Below are 24,121 nucleotides of genomic sequence, written 5' to 3'. Positions count from 1 at the left end.
GGCGGGGGGGGGGGACCGGGGCACCCCCATCCCGCACCCGCCGTTCCCCCCCCCCCCGCGCCGGGCGGCGTTTCGGGGCGCTCGGCCTCCTGCCCGTTACTGAAGCGGCGGCGTTTCACTCTCGCCGAGGAGACGCGCGCGGCGTCGCCGCAGAGAGAACGGCGGCGGTGCCGCGGCCCGCCCGGCTCGGCGGTGACAGATTGTTTGAGCTGGAGGAAGCGCCGGCCCGGGCTAATTACGCCGCCATGGCGGGCGGGGGCTGCGCGCCGGCGGCCCCGCGTGGCTTTGATTGACAGCGCCGCCCGCCGCCGGCCAATAGCGTTGCGGCGGCGGCCCGCTCCGCGCCCTGATTGGCGGAGCGCCGCGCGGCCCCCACGTGGGGCGGAGGCTCCGTCTGACGCGCGGGCCAGCGGCCATTTTGTGCGGCGGGCCCGGCCCGGCCCGCCCGTGAGGCCGCCGGTGCTGCGGCCCCGCTGCCTCCGGCCCGCCGCGAACCGGGGCTGCTCCCGCTCCGCTGATGCGGCCGCGGAGTCCCGTTCCCCCCCCACCCCACCCCCTACCCCCGGGGGCGCGGCGGGAGGGCCTGACGTTAACGCCATTACCCGTGTTCCTCGTTAAAGCCCCTCGGGCGTGAGGGGAGGCGCGGAGGGGGAGCAGCGCGGCCCTCACGACACATCAAAGCGGCCGCGCGGCCGCCGGGGGAGGCTGGGCGGCCTTGCCGGGGCGGGCTCGTACCGAGCGCTTTCCCGGCGCGGAGCGGAGGCGCCCCGGTGCCAAAGCGGCCGTGTTTGTTTTACCGCCCGAACCGGGTTCGGCAGCGCCGGGCCCGAGTCGCGGCCCGGGGTGGGGGGGGGGGGCGCGGGGCGGGGCGTGTCCCGCGGTGGGCGTGGCGCGGCGGCCGCCCCTCGGTCAGCGACACAAGCTGCCATTGTGACGTCGCGCCGGCGCCGGCCAATCGGCGCCCGCCGGCGGCGGCCCCACGTGGGCGCGGCGCTCTCCCATTGGCCGGCGGCGGCGAGGCCGCCCGGGTTTTGTCGCCCGCCCGCCGCCCCGCTCCGCCCGGGCGCTGTGGCGGCACCGCGTGCTCGGGCGCCGCTGCCCCGCTCCGCGCCCCGCTCCGCGATGGCTCCCGGAGTTACGGCGATCCCGGCTGGACGCAGCTGAACGGCCGCCCCCCGGGCGGGGGGACCCGCTCGCACCTCGCTTATGTCCGCGGCGCCCGGGAAGTCGGATGTGTACGGCCTTCCTCCCCCTCCTCCTCTCCTCCATGGCCGTCGTGCTCCGGCGTTAGTTCCTGGCTTTGCTTCCCCTTCTCCCGGCCGCAGGAATACCGCGGGAGCCTCCTCCCGCCGCCGCGTTGTTGTTGTTGTCGCTGTGGCTTTTTGATCTATTTTTTTTTTTTTTTTCTCCTTAATTTTTTTTTTTTTTTTCCGGGGAGGGGGGGGGGGGGAAGGAGGTGGGTGATTGGTTTGATTTTTCTCCTTTTTTAAATTTTTTTTTTTTAATTTTTTTTTTTTTTTTCCGCCAGCGAGTGCCGGAAGGAGGAGGAGGAGGAGGAGGGGGGGGGGGGTGAGGAAGCGGAGGCCCGCGGAGCGCGGCGGCCGGGGCGGGGGGGGGGGGGGTCGGCACCTGGCCCCGGCGCTGCGGGGCTGGGCTCGGCTCCGCGGGCGCCTCCCCGGCGGTGCGGGGCCGGGGTTGGGTTGGGTGGTGGGGGGGGGGGGGGGGGGGGAAACGTGCGGGGGGGGAACCGGCCGGGCCCGCTTTTCCCCCCCCACCCCCCCCACCCACCCCCTCCGCCCTCCCTCCTCCGCCCCCCGCACGGACTTTCCTCTCGTCCCTTTGTTCAGTTCTCGGCCTCTCCGGGAGCGCTCCGAGGCCGGCGGGCAGCAGCGGCAGCTCCGCACGTCGCGATCGCCGTAGCGAGGCTCGGCGCGGCTGCTTCCAGTGACCGCGCCCCAGCCCGGCCATGTACCCCCAGGGCCGGCACCCGGTGAGTCCCGGTAGCCCCGGCCCGCGCCCCCCGCTCCCCTCCTTCCCTCTGCCCCCCCCCTCAATCTCCCGCTCGCCCCCCCCCCCCCCCCCCCCTCACCCCGGTAACCCCCGCGGCCGCTTCCCGCAGGCTCCGCACCAGCCGGGCCAACCGGGCTTCAAATTCACCGTGGCCGAGTCCTGCGACCGGATCAAGGACGAGTTCCAGTTCCTGCAGGCTCAGTACCACAGGTGAGCCCCGGGGGGGGACCCCCGGCCGCCACCCCCCCCTCGCCCCGAGCCACCCCCCCTTTCCCGGTTCTGCGGGGTCTCACCGTGCGCTCTCCGCCCCCCCCCCCAGCCTCAAAGTGGAGTATGACAAGCTGGCGAACGAGAAGACCGAAATGCAGCGCCATTACGTTATGGTGAGAGACTTTAATCAGATTTCGGATCAGCCTGCAAATGTCATTAGCTGCGAGCCTGCGAACGGGCCGGGGGGGGGGGGGGGGGGGAAACCGGGGGACCCCCCCCCTCACCGGCACGGGCACTGCCTGCCCGGAGACCCCCGGGCCGGGGGGGCGGCGGTGCCCGGCGCTGCGAGCCCCAGACGGCTGGAAGCGCGATCCCAAGTTTCCTGTTAACCCCTTTGGCGCGGTCCTGTGCCCTCGGGGGGGGCTGGAGGGGCGAGCTCGGGGGCGGGGGGGGGGGGGGATCCCCGATGCTGGTGGGGGTCCCCCCCTTTGCTCGCCCCGAGGCCACCCGGGAGCCATCCCAGCTCCTCCCCACCCCGCCTCGCGTTCATCCTTCCCGAGGGAAATGGGCACTTTTGTTGCCTCAAAACGCTCTTTTTTTTTTTTTTTTTAAGCTAAACGAACCCCGGGTGGGCTCGTTGGGGTTTCTGCTGGGTTTGGCAGGAGCCAGCACCCCCTTTCCCGGCAGCTCCCCTGGTCCCTGGGGGGGGGAACAAATCCGCCCCCCCCGGTGAGAAGCTGGATTTTTGGCCAGACTCCGGGCTGTACCTGTTCTGCCAGGGCTGAGCAGACGCCTGTCACCCAGCTCTGCGCCTCTTTGTTTTTCTAAGTAGCTTAGGAGGAGAAAACAGGAGTCAAAAGGAGTGTCCCCTCGTTAAGTGCCTGCCAGTTAAACCCATAAACATCTGCTTATTATAAGGTGTAATTTCCTTGGCTACCCGTGCTTTAAGCCCAGTTTTGCCCAGGATGCTTTTTGGTAATGACCTTATGCAAATACCTTCTGTGAATGGAATTCAAATTCTCCTTGGCTCTCGTGTTTAATTGAATTTATTTCTGGTTTTTTTTTTTTTTTTCTTTTTTTTTTTTTGGCTCTCCTTCCCCAGTACTACGAAATGTCGTACGGTTTGAATATTGAAATGCACAAACAGGTGAGTAATTTCGAGGGGGGAAGTTGTGATTGATTGATCTCCTGTTGCCCTTTTCCTCCACCTGAGGTAAAATCGGCCCTGATTGCACTAAATAGGGAATAAGTGCTGGAGGCAGGGATGTGACTCCAGGTGGGATCCCGTGGCCCGGCTGTTAAATTGGCAGCCGCAGGTTGATGGCACTCGGTGGGGTTATTTTGTCGATATTCACGAGGAATTTCGGTTTTTAAGGCAGAGTGTTTATGCAAAGAGGCGAGAACAGCCTCGCCTCCCGTGCTGGGAGGTCAATACCTGGAATAGCGCGTTCCCAAGGCTTGGAAAACACTGATAGGGGCTGCGCTGGCCTCTGCTCGTGTTGTGGGTACAACAGGGCTGTTTGTAAGGTCATCCCCTGCTCCCGGCCCTGCCCGAGCGTGAGACCGAGCAGGGAATTATCTCCAGAGCTCACCGTGCGTTGCTCAATGTCACGGAGTTGTCTTTGCATCTGGGAAATGAAGCAATGTTTGGGGCTGGTTGGGGTTTTGTTGGCTTTTTTTTTTTTTTTTTTTTCCCCTCCCTTCCAGTCTTCTCTAATGTGTAACTTGCCTGAAGGAAAAAAAATAGAGAAGGCACCAGCAGAATGTGGTGTGCTACCTTGATAAGATTATCGCTAAAGAGCCTAAAGGCTGCGCACATGATGGTAAAACTTAAAGGAATAAAGTTATTATTGAGATTAGACCTGATTATTTGTGCTGCTGCTGCTTACTGGTTTTAGAAGGAGTTCTAATTAAGAACTTAGGGCAGATAGAAGTTGACATCAACTTTGCCGCTCGCAAATCAGCCCCATTCAGCTCCGAAGTGGTTTGGCTTAATAGCGGCATCGCCCTCCTCCTCCTCCTCGGAGGCTCGCAGGGCGCTGATGAGATGCAAAGCAGCGTCTCTGAATTCGCCTCGCCTTTCTGCGCCGTAGTCACGGGGCAGCGAAAATAATTCCTGCTTAGTCTTCAGTTTTTTTTTTTATAAATATCTCCTTCCACGCAGATAATCCCGACTTCCCGCTCGGGGGGCCGCTGCCCGGCCCGGGGGCTGCGGGGACCCCCCCCGGGCTCGGGGGAACTCGGCCCGGTTGGTGCTGGGGTGCTCGGGGACACCCCAAAATTGGGGATTGTGCGGTAGGCCCGGCCTCCTGCGAGGAGGGCACGGCTTTGGTGCGGCCAGAGGGACACGGAGCCTGCGGCAACGCCCGCGGGGCTCTTGGGGTGGCGTGGGGGGGGACTGGGGTGACCCCAGCCCAGGCTTTTGGGGCAGAGGTTCTCCTCTTCCCAACCTCTTCCTACCTGGCTGCTGCGTGTTGGACGGTTCTGCTCGGTGCTGGAATGATGGCCTGGGATGCTGGGTTGGTTCCCTCGCTGGGAGATGCTGGAATGAAATCCCAGGATGGGAGATGCTGGTCCCCTCGCTGGGAGATGCTGGAATGATGCCCCAGGATGGGAGATGTCGGTTCCCTCGCTGGGAGATGCTGGAATGATGCCCCAGGATGGGAGATGTCGGTCCCTCGCTGGGAGATGCTGGAATGAAATCCCAGGATGGGAGATGCTGGTCCCCTCGCTGGGAGATGCTGGAATGAAATCCCAGGATGGGAGATGTCGGTCCCCTCGCTGGGAGATGCTGGAATGATGCCCCAGGGTGCCGGGTTGGTTCCCTCGCTGGGAGATGCCCTTCCCAAAACGTTCCCCAAGCGTTTTCCCCCTTCTCCGTGGGTGCATCCCGAGCTTTGGCGGCGCGGGATGAGCGGATGGAGCGGCCCCTCCTCCGTGTGTGCCGCGGGGGTCTCGGAGCTTCAGAATTCCCGCTCTGCTTCGGTGCCTGCTCGTCCCGGTCGTTCCCGGTGGCGGCAGCCCAGGAAGGCCCAGCGTGGCCCCTGCTTTGCCGGGAGCTGTGCGAGCGATTCCAGCAGCATCCCGTGCCTGCCCGGGCGCTTCCCGGTGACATCTGCTGCGTGCCCGCTGCCGGGAACTTGGGGGGAAGCTGGAGCCGTCTCCTTCTTTTAATTGACAGCAGCGCGGAGGGAGCGAACAAAGCTGCGCTTGCAGGCGAAAAACTGGGGAGCGCCGGACCGCAGCGGGCGCCCGGGGAGGGTTTTCCCCCCTTCTTTGGGGCCGCAGCATCCCCCGAAAGGCATCCCTGGCGCAGCATCCCCCCGCCGGGCATCCCGCAAGGCATCCCGCTAATTGCGGCGTGGTCCTGCCGGCATCTGGCTGAGGGTGGCTGGTCCTGAACAAACAAGTTTATCAGCTGACCTGTTTAGCGGTTGACTTGTGTTTATCTGCACACAATCAAGTAGACTGAAGTGCTTGAATTATTCATGCAGTGTCCTGCCCTCCAGACTTGACTGCTTGTGATTACATCTGCTCCAGACAAACATTGATGGATACTTCATCTTTAAGCAAAAGGGGATTGTCTGTCTGTGGGCTTATATAACAGATTATCTCTTCCACGCTGAATATTAAGTGTGTGCATATGTGGCTGCGTGTGGGGTTGGGGTTTGGTGGTTGGTTTTTTTTTTTTTTTTCCTTCCCCCCCTTTCTTCTCGTTTTGTTTCTCATTAGGGGAAAAAAAAATGGAGTTTCATAAACAACTCCATATGCAAGGAAATATTTAGGAAGTGATTCCCCAGTCGGTTGCAGTGAATTGCTCCTTACATCAGTCTTCCTGCTGAACTCAACTCCTTCCCCGGGCTCAGCTTTCCTAAACCCGACTCCAATCAGGAGTTTTCTTTTGAAACCCCGACAGAACTTTTTTTTCTTTTTTTTTTTTTTTTTTGGTCGGGTTAATTGATTTTTCCAAAAGAAACTTCCCTTCCCCTGTCGGCCGTGCATTGTTTCTGTGCAGATCTCCGTGGATAATCGCTGAGGGCAATAACCATTCCAAAAGGAAAACTCATTTTGCGTGGGGAAACGGGACACCTCGGAGGACAGAACCTTTGTGTGCCTTTGGTTTCTTGTTATGGCTGAGAACGCTTCACAGAAGCACTTCTTGTTTTCCTGCCTAATGCTTGGAACAAACCTAAACCCCCCTCAACACTTCCAGCGAAGAGAGGCAGCTTTTTGTGTGTGTGTGTGTGTTTCCAGAATATTCTAGGAACACAATATCCTTTCTGTCGTGCTCGTTAGCAAGGAGTGCCAGGTAATAATTTGCTAAATACTTCAGAAGCCGAGTAATTTGTGAGCTGTGCTCTCAGCACTCCCAAGGCAGAAGGGAATTCTGTCTTCCCTGGCTGAGTTTTGGGGCCTCCTGGCTGAGTTTTGGGGCTCTCTGCAAGCTTTACCCCATTGCTGGTGGTAATTCCCTAATGAGGGGTTGTGCCCTGCCCCTCCACACCCCCGCCCTGAATTTAATTCTCATCAGCCAGGCTCTCCACTTTGCTAATAACGATAGCAGCCACAAATAGCTTTCAACATGCCATTGACAGCCCGCTTGGAGAGAGCACTTGAAATAGTGGTAGACAGCTGAAAGTACCCATAATTGTGCGCCCGAGTGAGAACCACACTGCTCAAGGGCCTGATTTTCATGTGCTTAAAGAGACAATATCCTGGTTTCAACAAATGCTGCTGGTGCTTCACGCCTCGTGTGATTTACTCCTCCTCCTGCTCGGGGAGGAGGCTTTGGTTTTGGGGGGATCTGGAGGGGGCTGTGGGGCGCAGAGCCTTTGGGAAATCACCACGGGGCGTGCCTGGAGGGAGCCGTGCTTTGGAGGGGACCAGAAGGTTGGGGCCTTGCGACTGGGGTTGGTGGGGTGTCTGTGCAGGATAATCCTGGTGTCCCCTCTCACCTCTGGAGATTCCTGGATTTGAGGATATAGTAGGGATGTTTTGGGGTGTTTTGTGCTGTTCAGCACCTTCTCCCCATCCCTGGGTGCTGCATGCACCCAGCAGCAAGGGCAGGCTGGACTTGGGGCTGATGTGACCCAAAATCTGTGCTGAGGCTCCACCTGCCATAGCCTGGTGGGATTCCCTTCCCCGTGGAGAACATTTTCCATTTGGGGGACAGATTGAGGGGTGTGTGACGTGTGCAGGGTGCTTTGGGGTTGTCCTGTGCGGGGTGTTTTGGGGTGTTCTCTGCACATCTGGGTTTTTTTTGGGGGGTGCCCTGTGCAGGGCTTTTTAGGATGCTGAATAATGCCTGTGGGGCTGGTTCCTGCAGGCAGCTCCATCCTCTCAGGAGGGATCTGTGTCCTGCCCTGTGCCATGGGGGGATGCTGGGATCCATCTGGGGGGTCACCCCGGGGCTGGCACATCCCTGCAGCTCCCGTTTGCCTCCTGGGCATCCAAAGCTGAGACAATTTGGCACAAGGAGCCCTGTCTGGGGTGTCCACCCCAGACCCTGGATCCAGCTGGGAGCTCTGCACTCCCATTTTTCGGGTCAGTTTTAGGGCTGCTCTGCCTCTCCCATGACTGACATCCGGGGGGTTATTTTTAAATTCCCTCTGCCCCATCCAGGTGTAGGGATGGGAGGGCAGGGAGCTGTGGGGCAGAGCCAGCCCCAGCTATTTAACACCGAGCTGCTGCCTCTGCAAGTCCCAGCTCCTGGCAGTGCCAGCAGCAGCTCCCCGTGTCCCCAAGTGCTTCGGATGCTGCTGGTGGCTCTGGCCATTTTAAGAGCAGGTGACAGGAGCCTCAGCCGGGGCCAAGTGGTCCCGGTGTTGATTTATCACCGGTGCAGATGTTTTCTCTGGTTTCGCTGAAACCCCACGCCGGGAGGGAGCAGGGCAGATTCCTGGCAGGGGCACAGAGCGAGGGGGGGATTAGTTGGGATCGCAGCTTCTCCCGACTCCTTGCCCTTTCTAACAGCCAGGAGTATCCCAGGACTGATGTTTGGGAGCCTCTCCGGGTGTTTGATCCGCCCTGGTCCAGGGAAGGTGCAGGGCAGCAGAAGGGGATGCAGAGCTGGGATTGCCATGGCAACCCGCCGTGGGAATGGAGGCTTTCCTTGGCAGGAGCAGCTCGAGGTGGGGCTCGGGGGCTCTGGGTGAGGTGGGGGATGAGCCCTGTGAAGGGGAAGGTGTCAGGTGTGGAGCTCTCCTCTGTTCCCAGTGTTCCAGAGGATCCCTTTCCCTCCCGGTTAAAGTTTTAATGGGGACGACTGGAGTTTAATGTGCCAGGGAATGAGAAAAGGGAAAGTGAGCAAATATTTAAAGACTGTCGAATCTCGTGTTCACAGGAAACCTCACGGTTGTAAACATAATATTTTGGACATCCAATATCTCTGTGCTCGCCGGATCCCACGTGGGAAGTCTCTTTCTGTGTGGAACGGGGAGTTTGGCTTCACATCTTGCTTGGAAGTTTTGCATTTAAAGGTGGAATCATCACGTGTGCTGCTGGTCAGGGCTGTCCGGGGAAAACCCAGCTCCTTCCCTTCCTGCTCCATGGAACCAGCCTGGCTGGATGCTGTGTTTTTCCAGGATGCAGCCCAGGGAAAGCTGGTGCTGGCCCCGCTGTTCCCTCCTCAAACGTGGATCAGATTTGTTGTGGATCAGGGAGCTGCCGGGGCAGAGCTCCTGGAGCTGCGGCCGTGCTCGCCGCATCCCGCCTCCAAGGGCTGGAGCTGGAGGAATAAATCTTTAATGGAGCTGCAGCTAAATATAATCTGATCAAAGTGCCAGTGCCAAAAAAGCCTGGAAGGAGCTTTTCCCGTGGCGGGGCACGGCGGTGGCACCACGGGGGCTGGTGGCACTCTTGGTGCCAGCCCGGCTGCTCCGGCCACGGCGCCGGGGCTGGGCTCAGCCCTTGGAGCTTCCAGCCTGGGTGCTGTGGGAGTGCTGGGTGCTGAAAACCTCCCCTGGGTGCTGTGCTGGCCAGAGCCTGCTGCTGGGGACAGGGGCCACCAGAGCAAAGTGTCCCTGTACTGGTGGGACACAGGGAGTGGCTTCCCCCTGCCAGGGCAGGGATAGGAAGGAATCCTCTCCTGGGAGGGGGCTGGGACGCTGGTGCCTGTGACTGCCCCATTCCTGGAAGTGTCCAAAGCCAGTTTGGAGCAACCTGGGCTCCTAGAAGGTGCAGGGAGTGGAACTGGATGTGCTTTGAAGTCCCTTCCAACCAAACCATTCCAGTATTCCGTGATCCCTGGCTGGATCTCTGCGTCCTCACGCTCAGGGCCAGATGATCCTGGTGACTTGGTGGCTGTGGCCAGGGTACCTGAGTCCAAGCTGTGGTCACTTCCAGCCGTCCCTGCCTTGGCACGGTGTGCCAGCACATTCCCTGCCTCTGGAATTGCTAAGAAAAGCATCAGGTGAAACCCAATCACCGGGAGTGCTTCTGGAGAAGAGGATGGCCGGGAATGTTCCTGTGCCTTTGCAGCCCGTGGGGAGCTCTGTGGGGACCTCTTGGAGCAGGACCCGGAGCTCTGGGCTCTGTGGGGTTGTTCCCTCCACGAGGGTGACTCCAGGCTGGGGCAGGTCAGGATTTTCCCGGTGTCTCCTTGCTTGTGGTGCTGCTGGGAATGCTGGTGGTGCTTGTTGGGTTGCTCCTGTAGCAGGAGCAGCAAGGGCTGGGTGTCCATCGGGATTTCTCCTCCAGATTAGGATCTTTGGGGATCATCCTTGGGGTGCTTGAGAGCAGGTGGAGCTGAGGGCTCCTTTGCTTTGGCTGGGCTTAAAACCCAGAGGTGCTGTAGGACCTGTCCCAGGGAGCTGAGCTGTGGGATCAGCGGGGTGGATTTGGGGTGATTTGGGGAGCGCAGCGGGGTTTGGGAGCAGGGGGTGGCTGTGGCTGTCCCGGGAAGGAGGCTCCCTGCCAGCAGGAGGCCGGAGCTCTCCCGGTTAATCACTTGTGTTGTTGATAACGAGCTGCTGGGGCTGGCGGAAGGAATTTCGGGGCGTTTGATTCCGTGCCAGCGCTCGGCTCCGGCCATTGTTGTGGCGCTGGATCCTCGCGGCCGCTCGGCCGTGTTTGACTTGGAGCTGGAGCTGTTTTCACAGCTGCCTTGGCCAGGAGCAGCCGGAGTTAACCCCTGGGAGCCAGGACACGGCCATCCCACCAGGATTATCCCTGGAGAGGGACACGGCCATCCCACCAGGAGCATCCCTGGAGAGGGACACGGCCATCCCACCAGGAGCATCCCTGGAGAGGGACACGGCCATCCCACCAGGAGCATCCCTGGAGAGGGACACGGCCATCCCACCAGGATTATCCCTGGAGAGGGACACGGCCATCCCACCAGGAGCATCCCTGGAGAGGGACACGGCCATCCCACCAGGAGCATCCCTGGAGAGGGACACGGCCATCCCACCAGGATTATCCCTGGGGTGGACACAGCCATCCCACCAGGATTATCCCTGGGGTGGACACAGCCATCGCACCAGGATTATCCCTGGGGTGGGATGTGGCCATCCCACCAGGATTATCCCTGGGGAGGGACACGGCCATCCCACCAGGATTATCCCTGGAGAGGGACACGGCCATCCCACCAGGAGCATCCCTGGGGTGGGACACGGCCATCCCACCAGGAGCATCCCTGGAGAGGGACACGGCCATCCCACCAGGATTATCCCTGGGGTGGGACACGGCCATCCCACCAGGAGCATCCCTGGGGTGGGACACGGCCATCCCACCAGGAGCATCCCTGGAGAGGGACACGGCCATCCCACCAGGATTATCCCTGGAGAGGGACACGGCCATCCCACCAGGATTATCCCTGGGGTGGGACACGGCCATCCCACCAGGAGCATCCCTGGGGTGGGACACGGCCATCCCACCAGGATTATCCCTGGAGAGGGACACGGCCATCCCACCAGGATTATCCTTGGAGAGGGACACGGCCATCCCACCAGGAGCATCCCTGGAGAGGGACACGGCCATCCCACCAGGATTATGCCTGGAAAGGGACACCAGGAGCATCTCTGGGAGCTTCCACAGAGCTAATTCCTACGGAAAGCATGAGGAACAGCCCAATCTCTGGGAATGCTTCTGGAGAAGAGGATGGCCGGGAATGTTCCTGTGGCTTTGCAGCCCGTGGGGAGCTCTGTGGGGACCTCTTGGAGCAGGACCCGGAGCTCTGGGCTCTGTGGGGTTGTTCCCTCCACGAGGGTGGCTCCAGGCTGGAGCAGATCAGGATTTTCCCGGTGTCTCCTTGCTTGTGGTGTCCCTGGGAATGCTGGTGGTGCTTGTTGGGTTGTTCCTGTAGCAGGAGCAGCGTGTCCCAGCCATCCCAGCAAGGGTCCTTTGGGGTTTTTCCTCCAGTGAACCCCTCAAGGTGCAGCCAGGCTGTTCCCAGAGCGGGATGTGAGGCTGGCAAAGGGAATGCCACCCGTGGGCAGGGGGCAGAGCAGAGCCCCCAGCCCTGCTGAGGATTCAGCTCCCTGCACAGGGCCGGTGCCTTTGGTTTTGGAGAATCCAAACCCTCGCTGCAGCCCTGGGAGCGGGAGGAGATGGAGGGGCCACCAAAGCCTGGATTTCCTGGGATGAGCCTGGCTGCTCCAGGACACTCATCCCGTGGTGGGAAGGGGATGGAAGTGTCCCAGGGAAGCAGGGAAGTGTCTCTGCTTCCCTGGGCAGGGCTGGGAGGGGACAGGGAGGGGATTTTGGGGAGGGTCAGGGAGAGGGGACAGTGAGGAAATTTGAGGAGGGGACAGAGAGGGGATTTTGGGAAAGGAAAGGGGGAAGTGACAGGGAGGGGATTTTGGGAAAGGACAGAGAGGGGGTTTTGGGAAAGGACAGGGAGAGGGGACAGGGAGGGGACAGAGAGGGGATTTTGGGAGGGGACAGAGAGGGGGTTTTGGGAAAGGACAGGGAGAGGGGACAGAGAGGGGATTTTGGGAGGGGACAGAGAGGGGATTTTGGGAGGGGACAGAGAGGGGATTTTGGGAGGGGACAGAGAGGGGATTTTGGGAAGGGATGGGAGGGGACACAGCGCTGCTGCCAGGAAGCCTCGTGCCACCCGTGGGAGGCTGCCGGGTGCTGACTCTTGCTTTTCCTTCTTCCCTTTTTTCAGACAGAAATTGCTAAAAGACTGAACACCATTTTAGCCCAGATCATGCCTTTTCTGTCACAAGAGGTAAGGACTTTTCCACACCCTCTTGGAGGGCGTGTGGCTTCTCCCAGGGGTTTCCCCTCCCTCGCAGGCAGTGCTGGGTCCCTGGCAGGGGGGAATGTGAGAAATGGGATTTAAATCCTGCCTGAGTGCTGGAAAACCCTTGGGATGGGCAGAGCAGGGGCTCTGCTCAGCTTGGGGGGCTGCACTGAGCCCAAAAAAGCTGCGAGGGGCTTCCCCTTTTCCCTGGCAGGTGCCCCCGGGCTGCTGCACACAAAACAGGGCAAAAATCCAGGGAAAACCAGGCAAAATAGGGCCCAAAAGAGGGGGGACTGTGCCTGGGGGGGTCCTGGGCTGTGGCTGACCCGGGCCCTGTGTCCCCACAGCACCAACAGCAGGTGGCCCAGGCTGTTGAACGTGCCAAGCAAGTGACAATGACGGAGTTGAATGCTATCATCGGGGTACGTGGACTTCCCAATCTGCCTCTCACCGTGTGTATTCCCCTTTTATTCCTATCATTTACCATATCCAGAGGCAACCCTGCGCTCAGGAGGGCACACAGGGCGGCTCCCAGTTCCTGGCCATCCCAAAACCCCAAAACCGCCCCGATCCCACAGCTCCTGGCTGTCCCAAAACCCCAAAACCGCCCCGATCCCACAGCTCCTGGCTGTCCCAAAACCCCAAAACTGCCCCAATCCGGCCCCCAGCAGGACAGGGCTGGGAGCTGCTGCCTCCCTGGCAGCTCCAGGATTCCAGTGGGATGTTCCTGGGGAGATTTGGGATGGGAGCCTCCCGCAGCCCCTGAGGCCAGGCTTGTCTCTGCCGGGCTGTTGGTGTGGAATGTGCTGTGCCCTCGGTGGAGTTGTTGTTCCATGCATTGACCCTTTCCCCCGCACAGACTGAGGGGTTTCTGATTGCAAATTAACAATTTAAATCGTTTCTGGAATTGCTGTCACTGCCTTGATCCTGCAGCAAACCCCGGGACATCGGAATTCCCAATCCACGTCCTGGCCAGGTGGCTCCAGAGCTCCTCTGGCTTTGTTTCCCAGAAAATACTCATTTATAATTATTTTAATTTTTTTTAATGACTATTTACACTTCTTAGGCTTCACGGATCTCTATAATTCTCTGTGTCTAACTTGCTCTTCCTCCATTTTCCTGTATTTTATGGGTGTTGCCCACTGTGGAATGGTGCTCCGGGCTCCTCTGATTTTTGGGAATGAGGCAGCAGCCGGATCCCTCGTGGTGGGGCTGGTGCCACTTGGGAAGTGCCCCAGGAATGGGAGCTGAGCTTTGGGGTGACGCTGCGCCCTCCTGCTGCTCCTCACCCGTTTGGGGTGGGCTGGGGACGGAGCAGGAGCTGCTGGAAGTGGCAGATAGTGGAATTCAATTAAGGGGGATGAGGAGGCCCGTGACCCCCATTCCCTGGATAATTGCTTCCCTGGGTCACAGCGAGGCCCTGCTGTCATTCCCAGCCAGCCCAGCCCTTTAATTGCTTCCCTGACGAGCTCCCAGTGGGAATCACAGGAGGGAGGGACACGGTGCTGGCAGCAGCTGGCCTTCCATGGCTTGTCCAGAGATGGGGAGCAGCTTTGGGTGGTGGCTCCGTGCTCCTGCACCTGCTCCAGAGCTTCCCAGAGCAGAAAATCCAGAGGATTTTGCCTTTTTTCCTCCCCTCTGCGCAGGGAGCGGTCGGTTACTGTAGGGTGGCTGCTGGCAGGAGGGGATGGTGATCCCATGGCAGGAGGGGATGGTGATCCCATGGCTTTCAGAGATGGTTCCAGGCTCATCCCAGAGCGTGGAGCTGGTTTGGCTGGAGGATTTGTGCTCCTGCACCTGCTCTGGTTGCCCACAAAGACGCAAAATCCGAAGGATTTGGGGTTTTTCCCCTCCCCTCTGTGCTTGGAGTGGTTTGTTATTGTAGGGTTGCTGCTGGCAGGAGGGGGATGGTGATCCCATGGCAGGAGGGGATGGTGATCCCATGGCAGGAGGGGATGGTGATCCCATGGCAGGAGGGGATGGTGATCCCATGGCAGGAGGGGATGGTGATCCCATGGCCTGCCATGGTTTTTAGAGGTGGTTCCAGGCTCCTCCCAGAGCGTGGGGCTGGTTTGGGTGGCAGCTCCAGCCCGAGTCCCCAAATGCAGAGGATTTGGTGTCTTGCCCTGTCCCTCACCAGGTTGTTTTTGTAGGGTTGCCCACATGGACACATCCCTGGCTTGGTTTGCTCAGCACTGGGGTTGTCCCAGTGTCCCTGGGCTCCAGCCCTGGCTGGCCCCACTGTCCCCAGCCTGCCCCAACACCTCGGTGCAGGTGCTGCACCACCCAAACCCCACCACAAACGGTGCAAAGCTCTTTTTTTGCCCCTTTTGAGGTCAAGAACTGGTAATTTTATGCATCTGGGCCATTGTCTCGCAGCTCCTGCGCTCGAGGCTGGGCTGAAATGGAGCCTTGATTTGGTTGTAGCCCTGGAAATGATTAAACTCCGTCACTAAATTTAACGCCGGCGCTGAACTGAAGTGCTGAACCATTAAATCGGGAACAAAGGCATGGAGCCTTTGTGATGGACATAATCCAATTAAAGCCACTCCACCAGCAGACACTCCTTTGCCAGCCTTCCTCCCAAATTGGGAACCTCTTCCGTGTCCCCATCTCAGTGTGGGTGAGGGACCCCAGGAGCTCCGTGGGTGCTGCCCCGGGCTGGCTCTGCAGGATTGTTATCCCTCTCTCCCTCCCTCCCTCCCTCCCCAGCCTGCTGTTTTTTGGGACTCTGGGGACATCACTCCCTGCCGGGGTCCTGCCAGCCCAGGAGGAGCCCAGCTGATGCTGGAATTCAGTCGGAGCCCCAGTGCAGCATCCTGAGGGATCTGACTTGTGCATGGGCTCGGTCACTCCACCATCCTGGAATGCTGCTCCAAATCCTTGTCCTGTGTGTGTCACTTGTCCAGCAGGACCTCGGTCCCTGGGCAGGAGGATTTGGGGTTCCCAAAGAGCCTCCCCATCCCTGGGCTGCTGTAGCAAGCCCTCACCCGGTGGTGCTGTTGGAACACAGGATTTCCAGGGTTGGGATAAGGGATGGGAGGGAAGGGACCTTTCCAGCAGGGGACACTCGGGGCAAGCAGGACCTGTGGGGTTTGTGCCCCTCCTGGGAGCCTCCAGGACGTTGTTCCCGAGGGATGTGCAGGAAGGATGGCGCGCTGGGAGCCTGGGAATTCTGCAGCACCAGCCCGGGATGAGCCCCAGCTCCTTGGCTCACCCTGCTCTCCTTGCCACGGGAATGACCTGCCCTGGGACACGGATGGAGCTCTGCAGCCCTGCTTTGGGATCTTGGCTGACACGGGGACGAGGCTTCGGGGTGTCCCACACGGATTCTGCTCTCCACTGCCAGAGGGGAGGAAACCGAACCCGCCTGGAGATGCTGTGGGCCACCAGGGATGTGTCCTGACCTTAATTCCCACGTCCTGAGAGGGGCTGTTCCTGCAGCTCACCGAGCCCGTGGATGGATTTATCTGTTGGCAGCCTAAAAACCAGGAAGAAATCCCAGTTTTTTTTTTTCTTCTCTGCTGGAGCAACTCCAGGTGCTGATTCTCCTCCCCATGGCGCTGCTGCATGGTGGGGCTGTGCCGTCCCCTGGGCTATTCCAGGGTTGGAATTGCCATCCACATCCTGGGAATTGGAGTGCTGCTGTTCCACAAGGCCACGTCCCTTTTTTGGGTGGAAAGCTGCTGGGATGAGTTACAGCGTGCAGATCTTTCTGGAAGCTGGGGATGGCTGAGGATAAACCGCTGGATCTTGGTGTGTTCCAGGGATGGGCACCAAGGGAGAGCTCCCAGAATGTGGGAATGGTTGGAGGTGCTGGAAAACCACCCGGGGCCGTTCTCTGGGATGATGCTCTGCTACAATGGCCAGCCCTGCCTCTCCCTCAAGTGGGTGGAAATCCTGTGAAATTGGGATTGGGAAGAGCCCCGAGGATCTGTTCCATTTGTTTTGGTGCCAGAGGATTGATCCTGGCACTGAGGAGCTGCCGAGGGACCGACCTCAGCCCCAGCTCTGCTCCATGTCCTGGTTTGGGGACACTCTGGAATGTCCACCCTGAGGATGCTTCCCATCCTGCTGGCAGAACCAGCTCCTGCTTTTGGAGAGCTCAGGGATTTATGGATTTCCTGCAGCAGAGGCCTCCGTGTGGCTGCTGCTGCAGCTGGGATCTTGGAGCTGCTTCCGTGGATCTCCTGTGCCTGGGGCTGCAGCCTCTGCCCTCAGCTCCCACCTGGAATCTTCTTCTGGATGGAGATTTCCCTCTCCATCCCACAGGGATGAGAAAGCAGCTCTGGAAGGGCTGGGTGACCCAGCCAGGGCTGGCTCCATCCTGCTGTGTCCATGGAGTGGGACAGGACGTCACCTTCTGCTGCCCAAAACGGGTCCTTCCCTCGGGAATGGGCTGGAGCTGTCCCCCCAAAACTTGGACGTGATGTGGGGAAACTGATCCTGGAATCATGGAATGCTTTGGGTTGGAAGGACCTTAAAGCCCAGCCAGTGCCACCCCTGCCATGGCAGGGACACCTCCCCCTGCCCCAGGCTGCTCCAAACCTGGCACTGCCAGGGATCCAGGGGCAGCTGGGAGCACCTTCTGCAGCTCTGGGGAAGATGTGCTGGGGGTTCCTTGATGGAGCTGGTGGCAACACGGACGGAGCCCTCCATCCCCGGGGGTGTTTTGGGGGTGCCTTCCATCCCCAGGGGTGTTTTGGGGAGCTCTCCATCCCTGGGGGTGTTTTGGGGGTGCCTTCCATCCCCAGGGCTGTTGTTTTGGGGAGCTCTGCATCCCCAGGGCTGTTGTTTTGGGGAGCCCTCCATCCCTGGGGGTCTTTGGGGAGCCCTCCATCCCCAGGGGTGTTTTGGGGTGCCCTCCATCCCCGGGGGTGCTTTGGGGAGCTCTCCATCCCCAGGGGTGTTGTTTTGGGGAGCCCTCCATCCCCGGGGGTGTTTTGGGGTGCCCTCCATCCCTGGGGGTGCTTTGGGGAGCTCTGCATCCCCATGGCTGTTGTTTTGGGGTGCCCTCCATCCCCGGGGGTGTTTTGGGGAGCTCTGCATCCCCAGGGCTGTTGTTTTGGGGAACCCTCCATCCCCAGGGGTGTTTTGGGGGTGCCCTCCATCCCTGGGGGTGTTTTGGGGTGCCCTCCATCCCCAGGGCTGTTGTTTTGGGGTGCCCTCCATCCCCAGGGCTGTTTTGGGGTGCCCTCCATCCCCGGGGGTGCTTCGTTGTGTTCCTGGGGGTGTCCTTTGGGCTGGCCCTTGTGCCAGCAGCTCCTGCTGTCCATCCCTGCCCCTCGGAGTGCCCTGGGACAAATCCTGATCCAGGCTGCTTGTGGGGACCTGGGGGGGGCTCCGGGGGTCCCCAGCCTGTGATTCCCGTTGTGCTCAGATGCCCAAATGGGATTTCCCTGGGATGCTGCTGGAGGGGCTGTGGCTGCAGGCAGGAGGGTCCCAGGCAGGGGCAGCAGCTCCAAGACCCTCCTGGCTGGACCAGGGCAGGCCTGGGGGGCTCTCGGAAGCGGCTCCGTGGATTCCAGCTGCTTTTCTCCCGAGATTGTGCTTGAAGCAGGGGATGTGCCTGGTTTTCCCTTCTCTCCCCAGAGCTATGGTTCAGCTTTTTCCAGCTCAGCTGGGCTGGGCAGTGAATCTCCATGGCTGGAGGAGTGCTGGGATGGCTGCAGCTCACTCCCAAAAAACATCCCTGGGAGGAGCTGGGGGCTCTGTGCCATCCTGGCTGGGCTGCAGCTCCAGGGAATGCGGGAATGTCCAACCCCGTGGTGGGAATGCAGGATCCCTGCAGGGTTTATCCAGTGCCAGGGGTGCCCACTGGTGTCACAAGGGGCTGGGAGCAGCAGCATCCTGGGATGGGACCAGGACATGGTGCAATTTGGAATTCTCCTCTCCCCATGAAGCACCTGGAAGCTGCTCCTGAGCGAATGAGCACAACTGGCTGGGAGGCTCCTGGGTGCTGGAATTTTCCCCCTCTGACTGGTTTAGCTGCTGCCCCTCCAGCCATGGAGCCTCTCTGCCTCCTGAGTGGGATTCTTGGTTTTTTTTTTTTTTTCCTTTCACTGCTGGAAAAGCCAAACTAACCCTGTCCTTGGGGGTGAGCATTCTGGGGAACACAGGATTATCCCGGGAACTCAGAATTATCCTGGGGAACTCGGGATTATCCCGGGAACTCAGAATTATCCTGGGGAACTCGGGATTATCCTGGGGAACTCAGGATTATCCCAGGGAACTCAGGATTACCCCGGGGAACCCTGCCACGTCCTGGGCACATCCCTGGGCACCTCTGCCCTCCTGCTAACCTCTTCCTTCCAGGCATCATCCAGCGGGGGCCGCTCCCCCGGCGTGACCGGGACCGTTCCCTTCCCGGGGCCGCTCCCCCGGCGTGACCGGGACCGTTCCCTTCCCGTGGCCGTCCCGGTCCCGGTGGCCCCCGCCCGGCTCACTGGTGCTTTCGTTGCAGCAGCAGCAGCTCCAGGCTCAGCACCTCTCGCACGCCGCGCACGGGCCCCCGGTCCAGCTGCCGCCGCACCCCTCGGGGCTCCAGCCGCCCGGGATCCCGCCCGTCACCGGCACCAGCTCGGGGCTGCTGGCGCTCGGCGCCCTGGGCAGCCAGGCACACCTGGCAGTCAAGGATGAGAAGAACCACCACGACCTGGACCACAGAGGTGAGAGGGAGGAGGGCGGCTGCTCCTGCGGCCGCGGTGCTGGGCTGGGTCGCTTGGAAGGGAGGAGAGGCTTGGAAATGACACCAGCTGGATTTGGATACTTCCAGGGATGCAGCTGCTCTAGGCAACCTGTGCCACCTGTGTCAGGGCTTCACCACCCTCACAGAGGACAATTCCTGCCCAGTATCCCACCCAAGTCTCCACTTTTCTGCTATGAAGCCATTCCTTGTCTCCTGCATCCCTTGTTCCCAGTCCCTCTCCAGCTCTCCTGGAGCCTCTCCAGGCCCTGCAAGGGGCTCTGAGCTCTCCGTGGATCGTTCCTTTCTCCAGGTGAACATTCCCAGCTGCTCTAGGCAACCTGTGCCACCTGTGTCAGGGCCTCACCACCCTCACAGGGGACAATTCCTGCCCAGTATCCCACCCAAGTCTCCACTTTTCTGCTATGAAGCCATTCCTTGTCTCCTGCCCCTTGTCCCCAGTTCCTCCCCAGCTCTCCTGGAACCCCTCCAGGCCCTGCAAGGGGCTCTGAGCTCTCCGTGGATCGTTCCTTTCTCCAGGTGAACATTCCCAGCCTGGCTCCAGAGGGGCTCCAGCCCTTGGAGCAGCTCTGTGGCCTCCTCAGGAGCTGCTGCAGGACCCTCAGGTGCTGGGGGAACTCCCTGGTCCTGTCGTGACTCGTTTCCCACCTCCCCATGCCTCGGGTCAGCTGCATTCAGACCGTGGGATTGCACTTTTAGGGATGCAGAATTCCCTACAGTGGTGCTCAGCCCTTGGTGGAGCCTGGCTGCAATTCCTGTGCTGTGCCTTAATGGGAAAGCAGCCTTCGCCCTCCTCCTCTTCCTCCTCCCCTCCATCACCACCAGAGCCTTCCCATGGTCAGGGGCCCAGCTCTGTGCAGCAGGAACGTGGTGGTTTCCCCCGTTATTTGGGATCTGACCATTTGTCAGAAGATGGAAGGATCTGTGGATCCGGGTGCAAACCTGGGGGTTCAGGATTGTCCTGGCAGATTCCCCCTGTCCACCAGCACAGGAGGATTTGGGATGTTTCCACTCTCCCATTGGCAGGGCAGGTTCCCACAGCCTCTCTGAGCTGTTGGGCTCTGCTGGGGGATTTGGGGTGGGGAAAAAAGCAGTGAGACAAAACTGTTGGTAGCAACGCTCCTGCTCCGTTCCTTTCCCGGAGCGTGGATTCAGATTGCCAAAGATTCCAGGGGAAATGTACAATTTGGGTACAAAGGAAGGGCTGAAGCACCTCTTGGATGTGGAGCTGTGCCCCCAGGGCTGTGGGGTGACTGCAGGGACAGACACCTGGAGCTGCTGCCATTCCCTTTGGGTCCAGGGCATTTCCAGCTGTGTTTGGCCCGATAAATCACGTGGACAAAAAGGGGCAGGAATGGGATGGGAGAGATGGATGGATGGAGGGAGATTCTAAAGCTGGGGAGAGCCCAGGCAGGGCTTGAGGTTTAAGGGTTTGAGTTAAGAGCACGAGGAGGTTCTGGGTTTATTTTTCTGGTTTAAGACTTATCCTAACTTGCTTTATTTTCCTGTCTCTGTTTTGGCTGTGCCCTCCCCTCTGCCCTGGCATCTCCTGAAGAGCGAGACTCAAGTGCAGTAAGTCCCATTCCTTCCTTTTGCTGCCACTTTTTGGTGTCTGCACGGCTGAGTTTTATTTATCCCTTAAAAACCCGCCTGGTGGCTGGGAGCTGCAGGGCTGCCTTTGGCACAGGTCTTATTAACTAATAAACCAGGCAATAAAATCCCTCATCCTGCCTGGAAGAGCTGTGCTGGGATGAGCGGAGTCACCTTCTCCGTGGTGGTGGCTTGGAAATTTGATTTAAATCCCTTGGCTTGTGGCAGAACGTCAGGAAATTCCATCATTTTGGCTGAGTGAGCGTGGTCAGACCCAGAAGCCCTGGGTGGCCAGGGAAGCTGCTTCATTCCTGATCACTCCCCCCTTATCTGGGGTCACTCATCTGGGATGGGGTTGGTTAATTCTCCGTGTTACGCAAGGACTTGGAAGCTCAAGCAGCTCCTAACCAGGGAAATCCTGGATTTTGGAGACGCCTCGCAGGCTGCCCTTGGGATGGATTCCCTGGGAGCAGGGATGGAGAGGATGTGGAGGGTGGCAGGGGCCAGGTGAGGGCTGCCCTGCTCATGGAATGGGGCTGAGCCAGCACCTCCCACCCCGGTTCAGGGAAAATGGGACACGAGCAGGGACTCCTCCACGGGAAGGGCTGAGAAACGTCGGAAGGGGCAGCGCAGGGAGGCACTGCAGGTGTCCCAGCACGGCCTGGACACGTCCCCGAGCTCTCTGTGCTGCTGACGAGGTGGGGCTGGCTCCAGGTTGGGCTCGGCCATCCCGGAGCTCTTTCCCGAGCCCAGCGTTCCGTGTGAAAAGCTGCCAGGACAAAAAGCCCCGGCTGAGCTGCGGCTTGGCAGCGATTTCCTGCCAGCCCCGAGCCCACAAACGGCCCTTTGGAGAGCGGGGAAAGGGAAGTGCTCTGCGAGGGGGGAGAGGCAGAGGGGAATTGGGCATCATTAACCCGCTCCTCGGGCGGGCAGGGGGCCGTCGGAGCCGGGCAGCTTCCCAATCCATAAACTGCGAGCCGGGGTATTCCCCGTGGAGGTTTAATGTGTGCGATAATCAGCGTTAGTCATTCATATTTTCCCCAGCCTTTGCCTGTGCAATAAAAAATATTTAGTTCCTTGGCGGCGGGCCAGGAGCGGGGCTGAATGGATCGATGCCTCTAAATGCCTGACATGATTCTCTGGGAGCTGCGAGGGTTTTCAGCATGACTGCCTGGGAAGAAAGAGCTCCGTGTTATCCAAAGCTGCTTAGTGGGGACCGAGGAGAAACATGAACTGCTTTGGTTCTCCCTTTCAGCCGGGGGAGAAAGGCGGGCACGGCTCGGGAACGGCTCGGGAACGGCTCGGGAACGGCGCTGCTCGGCGGGGCTGGCAGGCTGGGGGAGCAGGGATGGATCCTGCTGATCCTGGGATTCAGAGGAGGGATGGATCCTGCTGATCCTGGGATTCAGAGGGAGCAGGGATGGATCCTGCTGATCCTGGGATTCAGGGAAATGAGCAGGGATGGATCCTGCTGATCCTGGGATTCAGGGGAAGGAGCAGGGATGGATCCTGCTGATCCTGGGATTCAGGGAAATGAGCAGGGATGGATCCTGCTGATCCTGGGATTCAGGGAAATGAGCAGGGATGGATCCTACTGATCCTGGGATTCAGAGGGAGCAGTGATGGATCTTGCTGCTCCCAGGGATTCAGAGGGAGCAGGGATGGATCCTGCTGATCCCAGGGATTCAGGGAAATGAGCAGGGATGGATCCTGCTGCTCCCAGGGATTCAGAGGGAGCAGGGATGGATCCTGCTGATCCCAGGGACTGAGCAGAGGGAGCAGGGATGGATCCTGCTGATCCCAGGGACTGAGCAGAGGGAGCAGGGATGGATCCTGCTGCTCCCAGGGATTCAGAGGGAGCAGGGATGGATCCTGCTGCTCCCAGGGGACTGAGGGGAGGGAATGTGCAGGGGGATGTGGATTTGGGCCAGGCATCCTCCTCGTTGTGCTGCCGTGTGTGCCTCCAGCGTTCCCCGGGAATGCCGGCGTCTCCTGGGCTCTGCTGTCTGGAGCAAGGGCAGAATGTCCCCTGTGCCACTGGCACTCCTGGTCACGTGGCTTTTCCAGGACATTTTGTGGATGTCCTTTGGCTCCAGGGCCGGGATGCAGCCGTTCCTTCGCTCCTCCTGGCTGAGGCTCCCAGCTCTGCCGGAGGGAGAACTCCTGGGCTCTGGAGCTTTCCTGGGAATGCCAGCGTGTCCTGGGCTTTGCTGCTTGAGGCAAGGACAGAATTCCCAATGGGCAGAGCTGTGCCGTGGGCGCTGGGCTCTGCCATTCCTGGCCATGTGGTATTTCCCAGATGTTTCTATGAACAACCTCCTCCTGCATTTTCCTGCTGTTGCAGCTCAGGTGTCCGTGGACACCCTCACAGCATTCCCAGTGCTCCCAGCGAGGCTGATGTTGCTTTGTCCCTTGGATCCTGTGACACGGGGTGGGGACCAGGGGGTCTCACCCCTGCTGGGGCAGGGCTGTGCGCGTCCCCTCGGGAATCTGCTGCTCGTGGAGCCCCGTTTCCTTCTGCTCCCCCTTCAAAGCTTCTCCCATCCCCACAGAATAATTCCGTGTCCCCCTCGGAGAGCCTGCGGGCCAGCGAGAAGCACCGGAGCTCCACGGACTACAGCATGGACTCCAAGAAGCGGAAAGCGGAGGAGAAGGACAGCATGAGCCGATATGTGAGTGACAGCCACGGGGACACCTGGGCGTGGCATTCTGGGGGCAGGAAGCGGGATTTGGGGTGATGTGGGTGAGCTGGGGCAGAGAACCGTGGGGTCATTCAGGCTGGAAAAGTCCTTGGAGACCGTGGGGTCCAACCGTCCCCCCACGCTGCCAAGGCCACCATAATCCGTGTCCCCAAGTGCCACATGCACTCCCCTGGCTGACTGCACCCCTGGGCAGCCCCTTCCAACACCTGACCACCTTTTCCACCAGAGAACTTCCCCTGATCTCCAGCCTGAGAGTCCTGCTGCTGCTGGGGGTGGTTTGGCTCCTCGGGGGTGGGGGGCTGATCCCCCCCAGTTTTTGGAGCTCTCTGCAGCGTGTGACACGTTTTGTGTTCCAGGACAGCGATGGTGACAAGAGCGATGACCTGGTGGTCGACGTCTCCAACGAGGTGAGCTCTGGGATTGGGACGTGGGAGGAGATTCCTTAGGGGGACCTCCCAACACCGGCCTGAAGGGTGAAGCCGGAGGGAGCCCTTCCTTCCCACGGTGGGAATTGCAAGGCTTTTGCCATCTCTCAGGACCCCGCCACCCCCCGGGTGAGCCCGGCCCATTCCCCCCCGGAGAACGGCCTGGACAAAGCCCGCGGGCTGAAGAAGGGCGACGCTCCCAACAGCCCGGCCTCGGTGGCCTCCTCCAGCAGCACTCCCTCCTCCAAGACCAAGGACCTGGGCCACGTACGTCCCTCCTGGGGGTCCC

The 24,121-nt window shown here is 60.2% G+C and overlaps 1 protein-coding gene across 10 annotated transcripts in view; it reads left to right on the top strand.

Moving 5' to 3' along the window:
- Nucleotides 1–924: 924 nt before the first annotated feature.
- TLE3 (TLE family member 3, transcriptional corepressor) overlaps nt 925–24,121 on the top strand; it is a 33,654-nt gene continuing 10,457 nt past the window's right edge. For 2 of the 10 annotated variants that reach the window (XM_053987933.1, XM_053987931.1), the window contains exons 1-12: nt 925–1,286; nt 1,848–1,990; nt 2,120–2,220; nt 2,330–2,393; nt 3,323–3,367; nt 12,332–12,394; nt 12,757–12,831; nt 18,876–19,077; nt 20,671–20,687; nt 23,258–23,377; nt 23,764–23,814; nt 23,944–24,099. In XM_053987933.1, the coding sequence (XP_053843908.1) occupies nt 1,967–1,990; nt 2,120–2,220; nt 2,330–2,393; nt 3,323–3,367; nt 12,332–12,394; nt 12,757–12,831; nt 18,876–19,077; nt 20,671–20,687; nt 23,258–23,377; nt 23,764–23,814; nt 23,944–24,099 (918 nt within the window). In that variant the 5' untranslated portion in view covers nt 925–1,286; nt 1,848–1,966. Of the gene's footprint in view, nt 1,287–1,847; nt 1,991–2,119; nt 2,221–2,329; nt 2,394–3,322; nt 3,368–12,331; nt 12,395–12,756; nt 12,862–18,872; nt 19,078–20,670; nt 20,688–23,257; nt 23,378–23,763; nt 23,815–23,943; nt 24,100–24,121 lie in introns of those variants that run through there. The other 8 variants (XM_053987932.1, XM_053987930.1, XM_053987929.1 and 5 more) reach the window with 6 other exon arrangements.

Source organism: Vidua macroura, chromosome 12 (genome assembly GCF_024509145.1).
Source record: "Vidua macroura isolate BioBank_ID:100142 chromosome 12, ASM2450914v1, whole genome shotgun sequence".
Lineage (NCBI taxonomy): Eukaryota > Metazoa > Chordata > Aves > Passeriformes > Viduidae > Vidua > Vidua macroura.
The sequence above is the reverse complement of the archived record's forward strand: the minus strand, read 5'-3'. Positions and strand labels throughout refer to the sequence as shown.